Consider the following 21,189-nt stretch of genomic DNA (forward strand, 5'->3'; position numbering starts at 1 on the left):
ATGATTAGCCAACAAAAACCACAACAATCTTCCTTTAGAACAGGCAATCTCTATTATAAATGGATTCCATGTAAATTATGCTGTAATAACACTCCACTGGCCAACCCTTGTCCCCCACACAATATAAAAGTTAAAAAAATTATAGCTTTCAAATGCCCCAAATTACATCTGTACATTCTAGTCCAAATATTCCCCAGCCTCCAACCCAAATTCACTTGGCTACATTTATCCTCGACTCCCCAGTGTGCTATGTTACAGTACATCAACTAGTACGTGATTCAAATAGCTATATCCCATCACCAATAGGTGCCTGTAGGTGGCAGTGTAATGGAGATTTCCCATTTAAGTACCTAGCCTTTTGTCAAGTTCCTCATCACAAAATTTTCTTGGAATTAGTATTACAGCCAGTGTAACTTTGGCATATGTGCTGTGGGATATTTGTTAATCTTTCCAACATTGGTGCATATGTTTTCAGCTGCCAGGGCGATAGGTTTTGGAATCCTCTTCCAAACCTCTTCTGTGAAGCAGCCAAGGATGCTTTACTACATTAAAGGTGCAACATAAATACAAATTGTTGTGATTATTCCCAGAACTGGAGTTTCCGTCACATTTTCAACCTAGTGAGTGACACAATGAGAACGTCTCAAATAAAATTTCATGCCTAAATTTATCATAAATCTGTTTGGCCTCTTTTCAGCTCCTATCAGAAATGCCATTGACTAATAACTTGAAACATTACCCTAGATTAAATTAAACTGATGCAATTTATACAATTCATTGTCAACTGCTGTGTCGACTTAAAATAGATCAGTAGAGATCACTGGCGGTTCTTTAACGGAACACAGGTCTTTAAAGTAGCACAGGTCTCACTGCAAGACAAAGGAAATATTAAATGGACATCATTTTATGAAGTACAGCTGTAACAGAGGTGGTGAAAGGGCACTAAAATAATTAGCAAACACAATATAAATCCAGCTTGGAAAAGCATTTCTCCAAATGTTTACAAACAAGTGGTCAGGCTAACAAAAGACAGACATCTGTCGTACAGTAAATAAAACTTTATTTCACTTTTCCAAGTGAATGTTACAAGTTACCCTCCTGCTTAGCATAGATATGAATCATGTATTTACAATTTACAGTAGTGTATCTTTCGAAAATACAAGTACAAAAGCTATAGTAAACAAACCAGGTTTGCGATTTCGGTATCTTTATAGGCTGAAGCTCCAAGGATATGACCTAGCAAAAAAAATCAAGCTGTACAGAAAGAAACATTCCAGTCAAACATTAACAGTATGCATTAACGGCTTATATCCCATTAGAAATTTATTGCACAATTTATCCTAGTGCCATTTAACAAAAACCTGCTAGAGTTAACATCAGAATAATGTTTTGTGTCTTTTTTAAATTTTAGGTTTTGTACTAATCACAGTAAAAGGCCATAGAAACATCATCTTTATAACAGTACCACATTTCCCTTCTCTCCACACGCAAACAGATAAATAACATCCCAGCAGCATGATCAGGAGCAGCTCCGTGTCACCATTGTCGATTTCCCAGTTAGCGTAACCAAGTCTAGAGAAGGGAACAAAGGATTATTTTGTGAAGTACATGGCAAATATTTTCTTGTTATAATGTCAGATCACAATATGCAATTTCTCATCAATGTAACCAAATAGTTTTGTTCCCATGGTCCATGTCTTGAACGATTGAAGTTTTGGTCAGCCACAAAAGGCATGTATAGATCAATTAATATATTAGCAATGTTTCTGCAATATAACATCATTTTATAAGTAACTCAATTACATTTTGAAATCCATAAATAAAAGCACAATTTTCTGATCAATCAAATGGCCAATCCAGAGAGGCAATAAAGCCCTTACAAAAAAAAAAAAATCATCAGTGCATTCTTTTAGTAATAGTGACCATGAAACTACCGACTTTAAAAAAAAACATAGCTGGCTCACTGATGTCTTTCTGGGAAGCAAATCTGCTGTTCCTACCCGGTCTGGCCTTCATCTGATTCCTGACCCAGAGCAATGTGGTTGACTCTTAACCACCCTCTGAAATGGCCCCGCAAGCCATTCAGTGTTATATCAGACTGCTACGAACAAATCAAATAAGATTTAAAACCGATGGATCACCCAGAACATTGGTTATATAGGCACTAACTAACATATGGGACTGATGACAAAGATTAGTCAAGCAACAGCCTAATTAGTCATATTTGCAGAATGATGCCCCTCAGTTAATGTCCCAGATTTCTCCTCCTCCACTATCTCTGGGTATATCCTGTTCCAACAGCATAACAGGCCCACCAGAGGTCAGGGGACAGTGCTATACAGTTGGAATGGAACAGCCCATGAGTGCTCAATATTGACTCCGGAATCCATGTAGTCACTTGGCATCATGTCAAACATAGACAAAGAACCTCCTGCTGATTACCATCTACTATCCTCCCTCAAACGATGAATCAGTGCTGATTTATTTTGAACACCGCTTGGAAAAAACACTTGAGGGTAGCAAGGGCACTGATATAGCCTGGATGAAGAACTTCAACATCCATCACCAAGAGTAGCTTGATCACACTGTTACTGACTGACCTGGCCGCATGCTAAAAGACATATTTACCAGGCTAGGTCTATGGCTGGTAGTGAGAGAGCCAACATGAGGGAAAACCCTATGTGACCTCATCCTTACTAATTGTCCAGTTGCAGTTGCATCTATCCATTGTAACATTAGTAGAAGTGACCACTGTTAAGATCCTGTTTTGACACTGAGAATACCCTCCATATTGTTGTGTGGTGTTATCACCAAGTTAAATGGGATAGATTCAGAACAGATCTAGCAGCTCAAAACTGGGCATTCATGTGGCACTATGGACCATCAGCAGCAGCATAGTATTCCACCTATAATTTGTAACCTCATGGCCTAGCATATCTCTCACTCTACCATTGCCATCACCAGGGGATCAACCATTGTTCAATGAGGAGGCATATATGAAAATGAGGTGCCAAGCTGATGAAGTTACACAGGACTGACTAACGTGTAGGCTAAACAGCAGGAGCAGCAAGCTATAGGCAGAGCTAAGCAGAATCACAGAATTGTTATGATGTAGGAGGTGGTCACTCGGCCCATTGTGTCTGCACCGGCTCTCTGAGCATTTTAACTTAGTGCTAGTCTCCTGCCTTTTCCCTGTAACCCTGCATGTTGTTTCTATTTAAATAATCATCCAATGCCTTCTTGAATGCCTCAATTGAACCTGCCTCCACCACACTTCCAGGCAGTGCATTCCAAACCCTAACTACAGCTGTGTGAAAAAGTTTTTTCTCACCTCGCATTTGCTTCTTTTGCAAAACACTTTAAAACTGTGCCCTCTAGTTCTCAATCTGTTTACGAGCGGGAACAGTTTCTCCCTATCTACTCTGTCCAACTCATGATTTTGAAAACTTCTATCAAGTTTCCTCTTCTCCTTCTCCTCTCCAATGAAAACAGTCCCAACTTCTCCAATCTTTCCTCAAACTGAAGTGTCTCATCCCTGGAACCATTCTCATAAACCTCTTCTGCGTGCTCTCCAATGTGTTTACATCCCTTCCATAGTGTGGCACCCAGAACTGTACACAATACTCCAGCTGAGGTCTAACCAGTGACCTATATAAGTTCATCATAACCTCCCTGCTCTTGTACTCCATGCCCCTAAGAATGAAGCCTAGAATACTGTATGCTTTAGAAACAGCTCTCTCTACCTGTCCTGCTACCTTTAATGACTTATGCACATATACACCCAGGTCTCTTTGCTCCTGCACATCCTTTAGAATAGTATCCTTTATTTTATAGTCTCTCTCCATGTCCTTTGTATCAAACTGTATCACTGCACACTTCTCCACAATGAACTTCATATGTCAATGTCCTTTTGAAGTTCTACACTGTTCTCCTCACTGTTTATAATTCTTCCTCCAAGTTTTTGTATCATCCACAAACTTTGAAATTGTCCCCTGCACACCAAGATCTAGATCATTTATATGTATCAGGAAAAGCAGGGGTCCCAATACCGAACCCTGGGGAACTCCACGACAAACCTTCTTCCAGCCCGAAAAATACCCATTAACCATTACTCAGTCAATTTTGTATCCACGTTGCTACTGTCCCTTTTATTCCATGACCTATAATTTTCCTCACAATTCTGTTGTGTGACACTGTATCGAACACATTTTGGCTTTGCCCTCATCAACCATCTCTGTTACCTTTTCAAAAAACTCCAGCAAATTAGTTAGAGACACAATTTTCTTTTAACAAATCCATGCTGACTCTTCCAAATCAATCCATATTTTTCCATGTGACTATTAATTCTATCCCGAATAACCGTTTCTAGAAGTTTCCCCACCATCGAGGTTAAACTGACTGGTCTCTAATTGCAGGGCAGATCTTTGCAACCTTTTTTGAACAAGGGCGTAATGTTTGCAATTCTCCAGTCCTCAGGCACCTACCCCAAATCCAGGGAACATTGAAAGATTATTGCCAGTGCCTCTGCAATTTCCACTCTCACTGCTTCAATATTCTTAGATGCATCTCAAACGATCCAGGTGCCTTATCAACTTTAAGTAATGACAACCTATCCAGTACCACCTCCTCATTAATTTTAAACCTTTCTAGTAACCGGGTTTCCTCGTTTGTCAACATGGCCTAGGCACCATCTGCCTCATAAGTAAGGGCAGATGCAAAGTATTAATTTAACACCTCAGCCGTGCCTCTTGCCTCTATGTATAAATCCCCTTTTTGGTCCCTAATCAGCCCTGCTCCTCCTTTTACCACCCTTTCACTATTGATGTGCTTATAGAATACTTTGGGATTTTCTTTTATGTTAGCTGCCAATCTTTTTTCATAACCTCTCTTTGCTTCTCACATCCCTTCTGAACCTTCTGTATTCAGCTTAGTTCTCAATTGTATTTGCTACCTAATACCTGTTGTTAGCACATTTTTTCTTCTTTAACTTAATTTCTATCTCCTTTTGTCATCCAGGGAGCTCTGGATTTGTTTGTCCTACCCTTCCCTTTTGAGGGAACATACCTTGACTGTGACCAAACCATCTCCTCTTTGAAGGTAGCCCATTGTTCAGCTACTGCTTTTCCTGCCAATCTTTAGTTCCAGTCTATCCGGCCCAGCTCCGTCCTTGCCCCATTGAAGTCCATACTCTGCCAGTTGATTATTCTTACTCTGGATGAACCAATGTCAATTTCCCACAACCAAAGGATCTGTTCAAAGCTCTACAGCCCTCTCCAGGCGTGAATGGTGGTGAGCAATTAAAGAGCTAATTTGAGGAGGAGGCTGCATGAAAATCCTCATCCTTAATTGTGGCAAAGTCCAGAATATGAGTATAAAAGACAAAGTCAAAGCATTTGCAACCATCTTCAGCCAGAGTGACAATTGGTAGATCGATCTCAGTCTTCTCCTGAGGTCCCCACCATCACAGAAGCTCGACTTCAGCAACATCGATCCATTCTACATGCTATCAAGAAATATCTGAAGGTACTTGATGCAACAAAGGTGTGAACCCCAACAAGATCCCAGCTGTAGTGCTGCAGACTTACCAGAAGTAGTCATGCCTCCAGCCAGGTTGTTCCAGTACAGATACAGCACTGGTATTTACCCAACAAAATAGAAAATTGCCCAGCATGCAGGCTTCTCCTCTAGTTAGCTGTTTAATTGTTCACCACCATCCGGTTAGCTCTGCCACAAAAAGCAGAACAAATCCAATCCAACCAATTATTGCCTCATCTGTCTACTTTTAATCGGCAGTCAATTGTTGGAAGATGTCATTGACAGTTCTATCAAGTGGCTCTTAAGCGCCTTGATCGTGCTCATCAATGTTCAGATTGGGTTCCGCCAGAACTGCTTGGCTCCAGGCTTCAATCATGGACAAAAGAGCTGAACTGAAGAGGTGATGTGAGAGTGACTGCCAATGACATCAAGACAGCATTTGATTGTGTGTGTCATCAAAGAGCCCTAACAAAATTCAAGTCAATGGGAATCAGGGATAAAACTCTCCACTAATTGGAGTCATTCCTAACACAAAGAAAGATAGCTGTGGTTGTTGGCGGCCAATCATTACAGTCATTGGACATCTTTACAAGGTACAGTCGTAGGCCTAATCATATTCAGCTATTCCATCAATGACATTCCTTTCTATCATAAGGTCAGAAGTGGAATGTTCGCTGATGATTGCATAGTGTTCAGATCCATTTTCAACTTCTCAGATAACGATGCAGCCTTTGCCTTCATACAACAAGACTTGGACAGTTAAATGGCAAGTGGCATTCAGACCACATGAATGCCAACGAAGGGCGACTTCCAATCCACAAGAATGTAGTGATGTGAAGGCCATGTAACATTTGCAAATGAACAAGCTGAGGTCCCACGCCAGTTGTAAAGTAGTTATTTTTGTACACAATCTGTGGGCTGCCTCCTAGGTTCTATGTGAATTTCTGGTAGGGAAACATAAAATGCTTTTAATTGAGCAGGAGACAAAGCCTCTTTTAGCCCTTGGATGGGACAACCAGAATCCTTAGGATGGCAATGTTGTTACATAACCATGCAAAAATACTTGTTCTAGATATTTTTCTCAGCACATCTTCAACTTATTCACCATAGAGGGCCTGGACAATGATAAAACATTTCTAAAATGGTGCATCTTGGAAATCTAGAAGTACATCAGAGAACATTTTTTGTTGCAGTGGTATAGTCTGCATGAAGTAGGACACAGGCAAATGAACTATAAACTGAAACTAAATAAATCTGTGGTGAGAATAATGTACTATATGAAGGAATTCATTCTGCAAACTGCACGAAGCAACAAACTAATTGAGTTGAACAAGATTTTAATGTGCATATATTAACTGTTTAATTTTAATATGATACCAGATAACTTTTTAAAATGTGAACTTGATCATTATTAAAGTAAAAGGTACAGTTTTACAATGAAAAACATTTAAATCTGTTGTGTGTTGTTAGGTCTTCCCATTAGAAAATAGGATTGCTGAAAAAAAAAGACACGCTATCAAAGCTTTTCAGCTTGCACTCATCGGGACAGCTTGTAAGAAATTACCAACAGTTACAGGAGAACAACAATTTATACTGCATGAGAAGAGAGTGCTGATTGGTTGGCAAGTGGACACTGGTGGAGGTGCCTTCATCAGTTGGAGTCCGCTTGCCAACGTATCAGCACTCTCTTCTCATGCAGTATAAGTTATTGTTCCCCTGTTGCAGTTGGTAATTTCTTGCAAGCTATCCTGATGAAAGCAAAATGGAAAACTTTGACAGCATCTCTCTTTTTCCAGCAATACTCAAATTTTGTACGACCAAACGACCCTACATGAGAAAATAGGAATTGAAACACACAATTATTTCTGAGATATTTTACTTTTAGGTCATCTAAACCAAAAGGTGCAATCCACAGTAAGTCAAACTATATGAGGGCTGTGGAAGGAAAAACTCAATGGTTGAATACAGGTACCCATTTCTTGTTCCAGATTTTCCTGTGTGAATGCTGTTCAGTGCTCTTAATCAATTACATTGCCTAAGTAGATGAACTATAAAACACACATCATTTTGTTAGTAGGATAGCTTTATGTTATGTTACAAAAAGCTGACAAAAAACAGACAAACAAAAGGTATGACTCACCCATGGGTTAAATGACTGCACCACCAACCAACTCTCAGAAAATACCAGTGCGAGATGAGGAATACTACAGAGCCAGGGGTAAATGAGCATAATAAGTAAATGAGCTTTTGTTAGATAAGCAAGTAACACACCTACTGCCATGAAAAACGCATGCAATAGAGGTAACTGTTAGATGAATTGTTCAAACAATTGTAAGGGTTGGAAGAAATCAGCAATGAATGATGAGGAGCGAGAGCAAAAGAATGCTCTGACATTGGACTAACAGCTAGTTCTTGGAATGGCCCGACAGAATTTAAAAATGGGGTCTTTAGCATTAAGCTAGTACAACACAATACGGTTATGTTAATTTTGAACAACCATGTGAATTTGTGGTATTTAACCCTCTAGATACACACTAAACATACTGGAAAAAGCTATGACTTGTCCTTTCAAGTCAAAGTGAATTTTTAACGGTGTGTTAAGTCTTAGTTATTGCAAAAGAATTTCTCTGACATGGTTTCATTCCTTCAGGTTTTAATTATTGTTGGAGATATTCAAAGAGTTTTAAAAATTCAAGTAATTTTTAAAACTTTCTCTCTCAACCCATCTTTCTTCGCCTTTCTTCATTTCGCTTTCTGTGCATAATTTTACAGCAAATTAAATACTTTAAATTACATTAGGTTAGACACTGTCTCAGTGAACATTCTTCAATCTGACTGGTTAAAGAGAAATGCTATTGCTTGCCCTGTTCACAAGCTGCAGGTCCCCTGTAGGGCATGCTGCTCTGTTTCTGATGCTGTTCAAAAACTCATGAAAAATCTTAAGACAGCTGAACCTGTAATGAACATTGAGCACCGTTTGTTCACTGGTGATTGCAAAACCCAGGCCAATATAATCACCACAATGCTAACACCCCTCCATGGTACCCATTTGTCTATGCAAAATGAAAACAATGAGTGCTGAATATTCCTGTTAAAATGCAATTTAAAGGTCAGTCTGTGACTGATTCAGATGCCAGTTTATGATCCTGTTATAAGAATTGGGGAATCTTTGAAATGGAGCAAGCTTCAATCACGTTTGGACCTGTTGGGATACTCATGAGACAGTCTGCCCAGATGTGCAAAGCTGAGGCACAGACCAGGAAGATCACACTGTGTCCTAATGTGTGCTAGATTAGCTGATGACAGAATTGTGGAGGGGCTAACAAATGCAGTTGGTTAAAGGTTCTTACGTCAAAAAGGACCTGAATAAAGTTAGTGGTGCCTTATTCAGTCCCTGCTGTCAGCAATTTAACTCATGAAAGCAGTTTTTATTGTCATTAAATATTTAAATGTTTTAACTTCAATAAGTGACATCAGCCCTATTAGTGGCTTGGTGAAAGTACTGTACTATAAAATAATTGTGGTCTCAGGAGCACTAAGATTCCACTTTTTCTCATGGCTACTTTAACTAATCAAGAGCTAGTACCACATTACAACCATCTTCAGGCTCTATTCAAAGTTACTGATGTGTGGATATGGGAGAAGTAAAGCCAGTGGATAAATTAATTGGATGGACAACAGAACCAAATGGACCAGAATTTGTGTGGGCTTAGCTCATGTCAGGCAGCTTTGTTGAGGGGGTTTAATCCATTGTCAGAGTAATATGTGGCACAGAGGGAGGCCATTCGGCCCATCGAGTCTATGCTGGCTCTCCGCAGAGCCAACCAATCAATCCCACTTCCCCACTTAATCCTCATAGACCCACAAGTTTATTTCTTTCAAGTGCTCATTGTTTGTTTCCATTTCCACCAACTTCACGGGTAAGTTTCAGGTCTTACCACTCAGGGCAGAATTGTGTGTGCTCGTTGGTGTTGGGCATCATGGTGGGCGTGAGTGGACAATACGGCGGGAAGGCCAAAAATCAGTTTCACGACGTCATGAAACCAGTTTGCAATCATCAGCTCCACCAGTCAATGGCGGCCGCTGCACTTAGTCGAGAACTTAATTTTAACATATCTGCATATCATTTTAAGCTCTGCTTGCCAGAATCATTCCCCATGCTGGATCATCCATCGGTGTTTCATAACAGTATTTATAAGGCATGCACCTGGCGTGCTCCACTTTGAGGGGAACTTGGAGGTGAGTACACAGTTGCACAGCACTTGCGTGGGTCGCCTATTGGGACTCAAGGTTGAGGAGCCACGCATTCAAGCAAGGGCACAGGCAAGTCAGATTTTCCCGGTGCTGGGTCAAAGGCGGCACCGTGGTTGAGGAAAGTAGGGACAGGAGGCAAGGGCTGCACTGTGGTTAATGGTAGTGCACAAGCACATGCCCGGGGTGGGCGGGGGGTGTGGGTGGGTGTGTGTGTGTGTGTGTGTGTGGGGCAGTGGGGAGAAGCCTTGTATAATAAGTGACCATTCCTTCGCAGCCGAGACAGTTCGAGTGCAGCCACATTGGCATGCTTGGAGTTGTGCCTCTAACTTAACTGTCCACTCGAGCAAAGCAAAGCCTGAAAGTGCCACCAAGTGCTCCAGAGCTTTTCACTCCTTGGGCACAGACTGCAAACCAATGAGCATTTTAGTAGCCGACAGAACAACTGGACAACCAGGCCACTAAATTTCACAATCTCCTTGCGGAAGCTGGCCATGGAGCAGTCAATGGTGGAGGCGCTCACAGCCCCTTGCAATGTCAACATTCTGGTTCAGAGCAGTCTCCCTCTTGGCTCAAGCTAGCAGTGCAGCCTTACAGTGTGGATTAGGAGAATGCCAGTGCTTGAGTTAAGAGCACAGCATGCAGTCCAGTTGGCAAAGCTGCTGCCAATCGGTCAGGTGGATTGGGGTGGAAGTGGGTGGGGTTTTGGGCAGCCATGCAGCGCACTAAACTAAGCAGTCTCTGGGATGTGTTAAGGGGCCTTCAGACTTAGCCAAGAGAGGTTCTTAGTACACCCAAGCTAACCTACATGTCTCTCTCTCTTTCATTTTGCAGAAGTGCAACATCGGGAGCATGGTGCCTGGTCACCTAGCTGTATGCCTCATGGTTTATAGAGAGCAGGGACGAAGGAGAAGAGTGACGGGGGCACCTGTCCGGGGGGGGGGGGGGGAGCAGCACCCTCAGGAAGAAGGAGTGGCTGCAGCTCCCATGCATTCCGCTAAAGAGCCACAAGGAGCCATCGCCGGTCAGCGCCTAGCTGGACCCAGGGTCTATAGATAGCGCTTGTCATTCCTGCAGATGACTGAGAACCAGTGCCACTGAAGAGTGCTCATGTCCAGGGAACTGGTCTGTCACATCTGCCGCCTGCTGCAGGATTTGGTGGGCATCAACTGTCAATGTCCGTGAAAGTAACCACAGCGCTCAATTTTTACATCAGTGTCTCCTTTCAGGGCACCACAGGTGACCTCTGTGGGATATCACAAGCCTCCATGCACAAATACATCCATGAGGTCACAGATGCCATCTTCACGAAGGCACACAACTTTGTGCAATTTGCATGGGATCAGCAAAGCTAGGAAGCAAGAGAGCTGGGATTTGCCTAGATCTCATGTTTCCAGCAGGTGCAGGGCACCATTGACTACACTCATGTGGCGCTCAGATCTCCGTACCAACAATGGTCAACTATGTCAACCGCAAGGACTCCCACTTGGTGAATGTTCAGCTGGTATGCAACCACCACAAACACATCCGGCAGGTCCGTGCACGGTTCCCAGTGAGTGTCTACAACTCCTACATTCTCAGTGGGTCTCGGATTCTGAAATCAGCGTCCTCTGGTTCTCAACGCTGCTGCTAATGCGAACAGTTTCCCCCATATACGCTTGAGCAGACACCTCATGATTTTTAACACCAGTATCAAATCTCTTCTAAGCTTTCTTTTCTGTAATGAGAACAACCCTGACTTCTCCAATCTTCCCACGTAGCTGAAGTTTCTGATCCTTGGAACTCTGTAAGCGAATCTTTTCTGCAACCTCTCTAATGGCTTCACTTCCTTCCCAAAGTATGGTGCCCAGAACTGGACACAAGTTGGGGCTAAACCAGCTACATAAAGGTTCTACAATAGCTTTCTTGTACTCTGCACTTCTACTTATAAAGTCCAGGATCCAGTGTGCCTTAACTGCTTTCTCAACCTGTTCTGACAACTTCAACAATTTGTGCCCATAAACTCTTGGTATCTGCTCCTGCACGCCCTTTACACTTATATAATTTATTTTATATAGTCTTGCCTCATTCTTCCAAAAAAAGGTATCACTTCATACTTCTCCACTAAATTTTATCTACCACCTGCTCGCCCATTCCACCAGCCTATGTCCTCGAAGTCTTTCACTATCCTCCTCACAGTCCACAATACTGCCTAATTTTGTGCCACCCGCAAATTTTGAAATTGTGTCCTGTACACCCAAGTCTAGGTCATTAATGTAGATCAAGAAAGACTGTGGTCCTAAGACTGACCCCCTGGGAAACCCCACTCTTTTCCTCCAGTCCATAAAAAGCATTCACCACTACTTATTTCCTTGTCACTTAGCCAACTTCATATGCATATTACCACTGTCCTTTTTAATCCATGGGCTTCAAATTTGCTGACAAGTCTATTATATGGCACATTATTAAACACCTTTTGGAAGTCCACACACACACCATATCAACCGCATTACCCTCAACTCTCTGTGACCTCAAAAACTTTAACAAAGTTAGTTAAACACAATTTTCCCTTAACAAATCCATGCCAACTTTCCTTAATTAATCCACATTTGTCCAAGTGATTGTTCAAGCTTTCCCATCACCAAAGTTAAACTGATTTTCCTGTTGTTGCTGGGTTTATCTTTTCACCCTTTTTTGAACAAGAGTGTAACATTTGCAATTCTCCAGTCCTCTGGCAAACCCTATATCCATGTAAGATTGGTTACTGCTTCCACAATTTCCACCCTTACTTCCCTTTGTACCCTCAGATGCATGTGATCCAGTCCTGGTGGCTTCCACAGGCAGTCTTTCTAATACCTTTTTTTATAAACTTTTAGCCTATCCAGTATCTCAACTATCTCCTCTTTCACCAGTAGTTTGACAGCATCATCTCCTTCAGTAAAAACAGATGCAAAGTACTCATTTAGTACCCCAGCCATTCTTCCTATTTCAGTGTGCAAACCCCATTTGTGATCCCAAATCAGGCTCACTCCTTTTACCAGCTTTTATTTTTATATGCCTATAGAATTTTGGGTTCCCCTTTATGTTAGTTGCCAGTCACTTTTCATACTCTCTCTTTGCTTCTAATTTCTTGTCATTTCATTGTTAGATATGCCTATGCAGCTCCCAACATGCTCTTCTACACTTCATTGAACTAGGGTTGGTCTCCTGGCTTGATAATAATGGTAGATTCGAGGGACATGCCAGGCTATGATATTACAGATTGTACTGGAATACAATTCTTTGCTGCTGATGACCTGCAGCATCTCCAGAATGCCCAGTTTTAAGCTGCTAAATTTGTGCTTAATCAATGCCATTTTAGCACAGTGGTAATTTCACACAACATGATGCAGCATTTCCTCAGTGTGAAGATGAGATCAGACTTCATCTCCCCAACGACTATGCAGTGGTCACTCTTTCCAATGCTATCAGTGGCAAGTGCATTTGCGGCAGGTAAATTGATGAGGAGGTGTCATTAAGGATTTTCCATTGTACTTTGTCTCCCCAACTATTGCGGGCCCACTGTGGCAGCTATGTGGTTAAAGAGACTCAGCTGTTTCCGTGCCAAAACTAATCACCAGCGACATACATGATCTACAGTTTGTGGAACAGTGTAGTGTCGTTGCCCATTCTGGACCAGATTTGCAAGCCATTCTCAATTTCTTCAATTCTGCATACAAAGAATTCAGCCTACCCTTGAATGTTGCCAAAACAAAACTCACATCAAGCCATACCTGCTCAGCCAAAAATTCCACCTCCCATATACGTCCAAGGAGAACAGCCCCAGCTATTCCAAACTAACCTTGTAACTAAAATCCCTCACTCCCTGGAACCATTCTGGCAAATCTTCTTTGCACAGTCTCAAAGACCCTCACATCCTTACTAAAGGGTAGTGACCAGAATTGGAATACACTTTTTGGGGCCTAACCAGAGCTTTATAAAGATTAAGCATAACGTTCCTGCTTTTGTATTTAATGCCATTATTTATGAAGCCCAAATCCCACATGCTTTGCTAACCACTATTTCAACCTGTCCCATGTCCTCAATTATCACCCCACCAGACTCCGCATTCAAAGGATCATCCTCCACCATTTCCGCCAACTCCAACGTGATGCCATCACCAAACACATCTTCCCTTCACCCCCCCGGCGGCATTCCGTAGGGATCATTCTCTCTGGGACACCCTGGTCCACTCCTCCATCACTCCCCTACTCCTCAACCCCCACCTATGGCACCTCCCCATGCCCACACAAAAGATGCAACACCTGCCCCTTCACTTCCTCTCTCCTCACTGTCCAAGGGTCCAAACACTCCTTTCAAGTGAAGCAGCACTTCACTTGCATTTCCCCCAACTTAATCTACTGCATTCGTTGCTCCCAATGCGGTCTCCTCTACATTGGAGAGACCAAACCTCCCTGTCGCTTGCCATTTTAACAATCCACCCTGCTCTCTTGCCCACATGTCTGTCCTTGGCTTGCTGAATTGTTCCAGTGAAGCCCAACGCAAACTGGAGGAACAGCACCTCATCTTCCGACTAGGCACTTTACAGCCTTCCGGACTGAATACTGAATATTGAATTCAACACCTTTAGATCTTGAACTCCCTCCTCCATCCCCACCCCGTTTCCGTTTCTTCCCCCTTCCTCTTTTTTTCCCCAATAATTTATATAGATTTTTCTTTTCCCACCTATTTTTATTATTTTTAAATCTTTTATGCCCTGCTAATCTTTCCACCCCACCCCCACTAGAGCTGTACCTTGAGTGCCCTGCCATCCATGCTTAATTAGCACATTCGTTTAGATATCACCACCTTCAACACCTCTTTGTTCCTTTGTCTGTGACATCTTTTGATTATCTGCTCCTATCACTGCTTACTTGTCCCTACAACCACACCACCCCCCACCCACCTTAAACCAGCTTATAATTCACCCCTCTCCTAATATTCACTCAGTTCTGTTGAAGGGTCATGAGGACTCGAAACGTCAACTCTTTTCTTCTCCGCCGATGCTGCCAGACCTGCTAAGTCAGTAAACTCATTTGATAAAGGAAAGCTCTGTGTCTTGATTTTGGCTTCACAAACTGGCTTGGATCCTATTGATGCTCTTCCCTCTCAATTTTCACCCTATCCATTGCCTCTGCTATCTCCGCTTCTGCTGATAGTTTGTCAGATTCCTCTTCCTTGGTAAACACTGATATAAAGTGCTAATTAAGTATTCTAGCCTTACCTTGTGCCTCCCCTCTTTATCCCTAATAAGACCACTCCACTTCTTACTACACACTTACTATTTACAAGCCTGTAGATTTTTGGGTTCCCTTTTATGTTGGCTGCCATTCTAGTCTCATTTTCTTTCTTTGCCAGTCTTATTTTCCTCTTCACCTCCCCTCTCAACCTATTGTATTTGACCTGGTTCTCTCTTGAAGAATTCACTTGACATACATCATACACACCCTTATTTTGTTTCACAATCTCTATTTTCCTCACCATCCAAGAAGCCCTTATTTTGGATCTACTGCCTTCCGCCTTTGTTGAAATGTGCCGAAACTGTACTTGAAACATCCATTCCTCAAAGATCACTCATTGTTCCATAGCAGATTTTCTCCCTGTTAGCTTTTGGTTCCATTTTACCTTGGCTAGATCACTTCTCATCAATTTAAAATTAGTTGTCTTCCAATTTAGATGCTCCACGTTAGGTTGTTTTTTGCTGTTCTGCATTAATAGTCTAAACCTTATCTGATATGATAAACATTCTTATTCAAGTGTTTCCCCACAGACATTTGGCCCACCTAATTTTCCAGCACTCGATCCAGCAATGCCTCTTTTCTAACTGGGCCAAATTTCAGAGAAGTGTAAGAATAAAAAGGCATTAATAGTCAGGGATTTTAAGTACCCAAGTGTTAACTAGGATAGTTTTTGTGTGCAAGGTAGGGAGGGAGCAAAATTTTTAAGCTGCATCCAGAAGAACTTTTTTAGCCAGTACGTAGAAAGCCCAACAAGGGGGGGGGAAGTTCTGGACCTAATATTTGGAGATGAGCCAGGGCGTTTCAGTAGAGGAGAGTTTTTGAGATAGTGGCCAGGAATAAAATTTATGAACTAGGGAAAGGCTAATTTTACTAAGATAAGATATGATTTGACCCAAGTGGACTGGGAGCAGCTAATTGCAGGTAAAATTGTATCAAAGCAGTGGGAGGCATTCAAGGAGGAAATAGTGAGAGTACAGGGCAAATATGCTCCCGTTAAAAAAATTGGGGGACCAAGTCTGGAGAGTCTTGGTTGTCAAGGGACATAAAGGTTAGAATTAAGAAAAAAAGAAAAGCTCATGGCAGATACTGAGGGCTCAATACGGCAGTGTCCTTAGCGCCCTTAAAAGTGCATAAGTCCACAGGCCCAGATGAGATATATCCCAGGCTGTTGAGCGAGGCAAGGGAAGAGTTATCACGAACCCTGGCAGTAATTTTCAAATCCTCACTGACCACAGGTGAGGTGCCAGAGGACTGCTAATGTTGTCCCACTATTAAAAAAGGGAGGAAGGGATAGACCAGAAAATTACAGGCCAGTCAGTCTAACCTCAGTGGTGGGAAGTTACTAGAAAGAATTCTGAGGGACAGAATATATCTGCACTTGGAAAGACATGGATTAATCAAGGATATTCAGCATGGATTTATTAAGGGAAGGTCGTGTTCGACAAGTTTGATCAATTTTTTTGAGGAGGTAACCAGGAGCTGAGAGTAAAGCATTTGATGTGGTCTACATGGACTTTAGCATGGCTTTTGATAAGGTCCCTCATGGCAGACTGGTCAAGAAAGAAAGGCAAAGTGTCACATTGGATCCAAAATTGGCTCAGATGCAGGGAGGAGAGGGTGCTGGTAGAGGGATGTTTCTGTGTCTGGAAGTCTGGTTCCAGTGGGGTTCCACAGGACTCCGTGCTGGGGCCCTTGCTGTTTGTGGTGTACGTAAATGATTTGGACTTAAATGTTGAGGGTATGATCAAGAAGTTTGCGGATTACACGAAAATTGTTAGCGTGGTAAATAGTGAGGAGGATAGCCGTAAACTACAGGAGGATATCAATGGACTGGTCAGGTGGTAGAGCAGTGGCAAATGGAATTCAACCCGGAAAAGTGAGAGGTAATGCACTTGAGGAGGGCTAACACGGAAAGGGATTACACTATGAATGGTAGGACCCTGGAAAGTACTGAAGATCAGAGGGACCTTGGAGTGCATATCCACAGATCTCTGAAGGTAGCAGGGTGGGTAGATAAGGTGGTTAAGAAGACCTATGGGACACTCACCTTTATTATCCAAGGCGTGGAACGCAAGAGCAGGGAGGTTATACTGGAACTGTATAAAATGCTGGTTAGGTCACAACTGGAGTACTGCATGTAGTTCTGGTCACCACATTATAGGAAGGATGTGATTGCACTGGAGAGGGTGCAGAGGAGATTTACCAGGATGCTGCCTGGGCTAGATGGTCTAAGCTATGAGGAAATATTGTATAGGCTGGGGTTGTTTTCCTCAGAGCAATGAAGGTTGAGAGGGGACCTGATAGAGGTGTATAAGACTATGAGGGGCTCAGATAGGGTGGATAGGAAGGCACTTTTTCCATTAGTAGAGGGGTCAATAACTAGGGGGCATAGATTTAAGGTAAGAGGTAGAAGGCTAAGAGGGGAGTTGAGGAGAATTTATTTCACTCAGAGGGTGGTGGGAGTCCGCAACTCAATGCCCGAAAGGGTGGTTGAGTCAGAAACTCTTGTAATATTTAAGAAGTATTTAAGACATTCACTTGCGTTGCCATAGCCTCCAGGGCTATGGGCCAAGCCTTGGAAAATGGGATTAGCGTAGTCAGACCTTTGTTCACTGGTGCAGACACAATGGGCCAAATGGCCTCCTTCTGTGCTGTAGAGGTCTATGAGTCTATAACATACTGATAATGAAGTTCTCCTATATATATTTTAGAAGTTTCTCCCCCTTCTTACCATTTACTCTTAACATTATCCTAACTGATATTTGGATATTTAATGTCCCCCAATATCAGCACGCTATCGTTCTTACACATCTCTGTGATTTCCCTGCAGGTTTAATTCACTATCCCTCTCACTATTTGGAGGCCTATAGAATACCCCCAATAGTGTGATCATGCCTTTTTAGTTTCTGAACTCTAACGAAATGGATTTGATCCTTGCCCCCTAGAGGGCATCCGCTCTTTCCATCACTACCATGTTTTCGATACTGCCAATCTCCTTTTCCTCCTCCTCCATTTTTAGTCGATTTTCCCTTTAATCTGGGTTGGGCACATACAATACAAATTCAAAACTATGAATAGGACACTTGTATGCTGAAGCAAATGAAGATAATGCAATGCCAGTTTAGACTTGGTTTTATAAGTGTTGTTCAGACTTATAAACATGGCATTCTAGCTTTATTTTATATTACTTTAACATTCTGGGGATCATTTTTTTCAGGCAATTTCCAAAAATGAGACAAAAACTAATTGTATAGAAACAACACTTGAAACATATCAAAAAGTACATGGGTTGTACAGATGTTGACATGCTGTCGTGAAAAATGAATTAGTTTTACAGTCAAATTATGGCCAATTCCGTAACATACAGGCTCTTGAAATTAATGCTCTGAAGATTACGCTATGAACGTTTTCCAAAAAAATCTTACCAAAAAAGTACTTTAATTTTATATTACTTTTAATGTGGCATTACATTATAGCTGAAAAGGATGGAACCAGTGAAATTGGCCTTTATACAAAGAGCCTGTAAGCACATTCTTGCACTACTGTATTTTGAGTGAGGTCATTGATATAAATTCAGTGAGTGCTTTTCTATTTAAATGCAGGGCTTCTTTGTGGCCTCTGAACAGCACGAAGCACTCTAGCAGAAGATCAGCTATTTCAATCCCTGGTGTGTCATTCAAACTGCTGCCAATGCCATGGAGAACACTAAGAACTACTATTTAAATAAAGAACATTGAATGAATGTTAAAAATTCACATTAAAATATTGTCTAAGGGTTTGTTTTGAAGAAGAGTGCCTGCTCTCAGTACTGCTCATCAACACTTCAAACAACTGAGCAATGCTCTGCTGGGTTTCATCGCATCACTATTTTCCTTCCCAAAAATCCAGAACAAACTGATGAGTGCAAACAACTTAAATTAATCAGTACAACCAAATGATTATGTAATTCTGATTTGATTTCATCTTTACAGCCTTGTTGTGGTGATTACCTATGAATTTCACCAAATTACATTAGAGAAAAGTTCTCTATGTTATCAATTGCAAAAAACTGAAAAAATCTTTTCTTTGCATTATGATTATTTTCCAATTTTGCATTAATAGGCTAAACAAACAGAATAGTCAGCAGACGAGAATCAAAACTTGCCAAAAGACTCTGGTGCTTTCTGATAACTTTGTGGAACCAATAATCAAATGTGCTTTTTATGGAAAATTCAGGGCCAAGAACACACACTGCAGGATTCCACCAAGAATAAAAAGATGAGATAAATGAACATACAGTGATAAGCTGATACCATGCTTCAGTTATAAAGGCATGAAGATTGCAAGTGAAAGAAAGACTATAGAAGGTAAGTTCAACTTTTTAGATCATGGGAAAGGATTGAGTTAGAATAGCAGACTATATGATGAGGCTTAATATCAGTAAAGTATGGAGAATAAGCTGGTTCAGAAGGAAAGCAGTACTAACCATAACAGTATGGACAAAATACAAAAAGAGAAAGCTAGTGTGCATGAGAGCATCTGAGATGGGAAGCTAAGATTGAAAGAAGGATCATCTATTCGAGCTTTTTATCTTGTCCTATGCAATTTGAAAGTTATTCAAGCTTAGCGCAGGCTTTACATAATAGTAACATAGGAAGTGACAAAGATGATGTGTCACATCATGACAGCAAAGTCTATGCATTTGTCAAAATGATATCAACTCTGAGACACCAATTTGCAAAGCACTTGTGTTTTTTTAAAAGCATTTTTCATTCATTCATGGGATGGAGGTGTCGGTGGAAAGGCCAGCATTTAGGGCTTATCTCTAATTCCCTCAAGGTGGTGGTGGTGAGACACTTCCCTAAAGGGCATTAATGAACTAGGTGGTTTTTACTACATGGAGACCATTACTGATACTAGCTTTTTATTCAACTTATGATTTAATGAACTGGATTTAAATTCCTCAGTTGCTGAAATAGGATGTGAACTCATATCTCCTGATCATTAGGCGAGGCCTCTGAATTACTAGTCCAGTAACATTGCCACTAAGCTATCATACCCATATATTAACCATTTCCTACGTTACTGCTCCTCGGTCTCGTGGCATTGTTGAGAACAGTGCATAGCTTCAAGTTTAATTTACATTTATATTTTTATTTTGTGTGATAAGAAAGGTAAAACCTGGTTTTAGGTTCATTTAGAGGTTTTGTGGCCAGTGTGCCAGGAAGTCTGTGGCCCTGTTTGTATACATTCATTTTTAATAAGATTTTACAACTCTAAGTGAAGAGATGGGTTACCCCACTGGGGTTGTGTGTCTGTAAGGGTATTGCTGGTTTAAAAAGAATTGTGAGAGTTTGAATCATTTTCTGGTGTTTGAATTGAAATGTTTCCAGCCTTTTCATCTAGTGTAATATAGTTCATTTTTCTTGTTTAATAAATGTTTTATTCTGTGTTAAAAAGAACACTGGCAGCTTTCTTGTGAATGTGTGCAGTAACTGACCTCCACAGTTTCTAAAAAAGAAAACAAAGTTAGGATCTATCAAGCTAGGTTTCACTCTGGGATCTGACTTGTCCAGTATTATCAACTGGAATCATAACAGCATATGTAACATAACTGTCATGTTTATTCTGCAGGAAACTGCTTAAATAGGTCCCAATCATTAGATTGGCAACTGCTTGGTCCTCCCCTTTGTTATTTCAAGGTCAGGAAATAATTGGGTTTTCTTCTGCACTTTTGTTATCCAAGATGAATCAGATGTGATTTGTTCGTATTTTTATACAATCCTGACAATTAGTGTAGTGTAGACTTTCGAATTTCAAAATTATTTGGTAATAGACATAAAATCTTTCAATTTTTCAATGGCTATTATGGCACACAATATCAGGCTGGAAGCTTTTGATCAAACAAATACGACAACTTAACACACATATATCAACATTTGTTTAGCTACTCAAGCAGATTTCCCATGGTGTTGCTCAGTGAATCAGAATGTGCATTTAATAAGATACATATTTAATAAGGATAGGAGCAAAATATCATGTTAACATAATATATTATTCCATTGCTAAGGTAAGCTTACACAAGGTGTAATAGCACATCCAGAGTTCAAATCCTGACTAACTCCTTTGTGTACGTCATGAGGACACTTTGATGGGTGGCAGGAAG

The 21,189-nt window shown here is 41.3% G+C and overlaps 1 protein-coding gene across 4 annotated transcripts in view; it reads right to left on the minus strand.

Annotated features, from left to right (window-relative positions):
* Window positions 1-1,043: 1,043 nt before the first annotated feature.
* Window positions 1,044-21,189, minus strand: part of golga4 (golgin A4) — a 223,169-nt gene continuing 203,023 nt past the window's right edge. For 3 of the 4 annotated variants that reach the window (XM_041189612.1, XM_041189611.1, XM_041189609.1), the window contains 2 exons: window positions 7,676-7,739; window positions 1,044-1,572 (listed from right to left, as the gene is read on the minus strand). In XM_041189612.1, coding sequence (XP_041045546.1) covers window positions 7,710-7,739 — 30 coding nt within the window. In that variant the 3' untranslated portion in view covers window positions 1,044-1,572; window positions 7,676-7,709. The remainder of the gene's footprint in view (window positions 1,573-7,675; window positions 7,740-21,189) is intronic. The other variant, XM_041189610.1, reaches the window with a different exon arrangement.

The sequence above is a fragment of the Carcharodon carcharias genome, chromosome 6 (genome assembly GCF_017639515.1).
Source record: "Carcharodon carcharias isolate sCarCar2 chromosome 6, sCarCar2.pri, whole genome shotgun sequence".
Taxonomy (NCBI): domain Eukaryota; kingdom Metazoa; phylum Chordata; class Chondrichthyes; order Lamniformes; family Lamnidae; genus Carcharodon; species Carcharodon carcharias.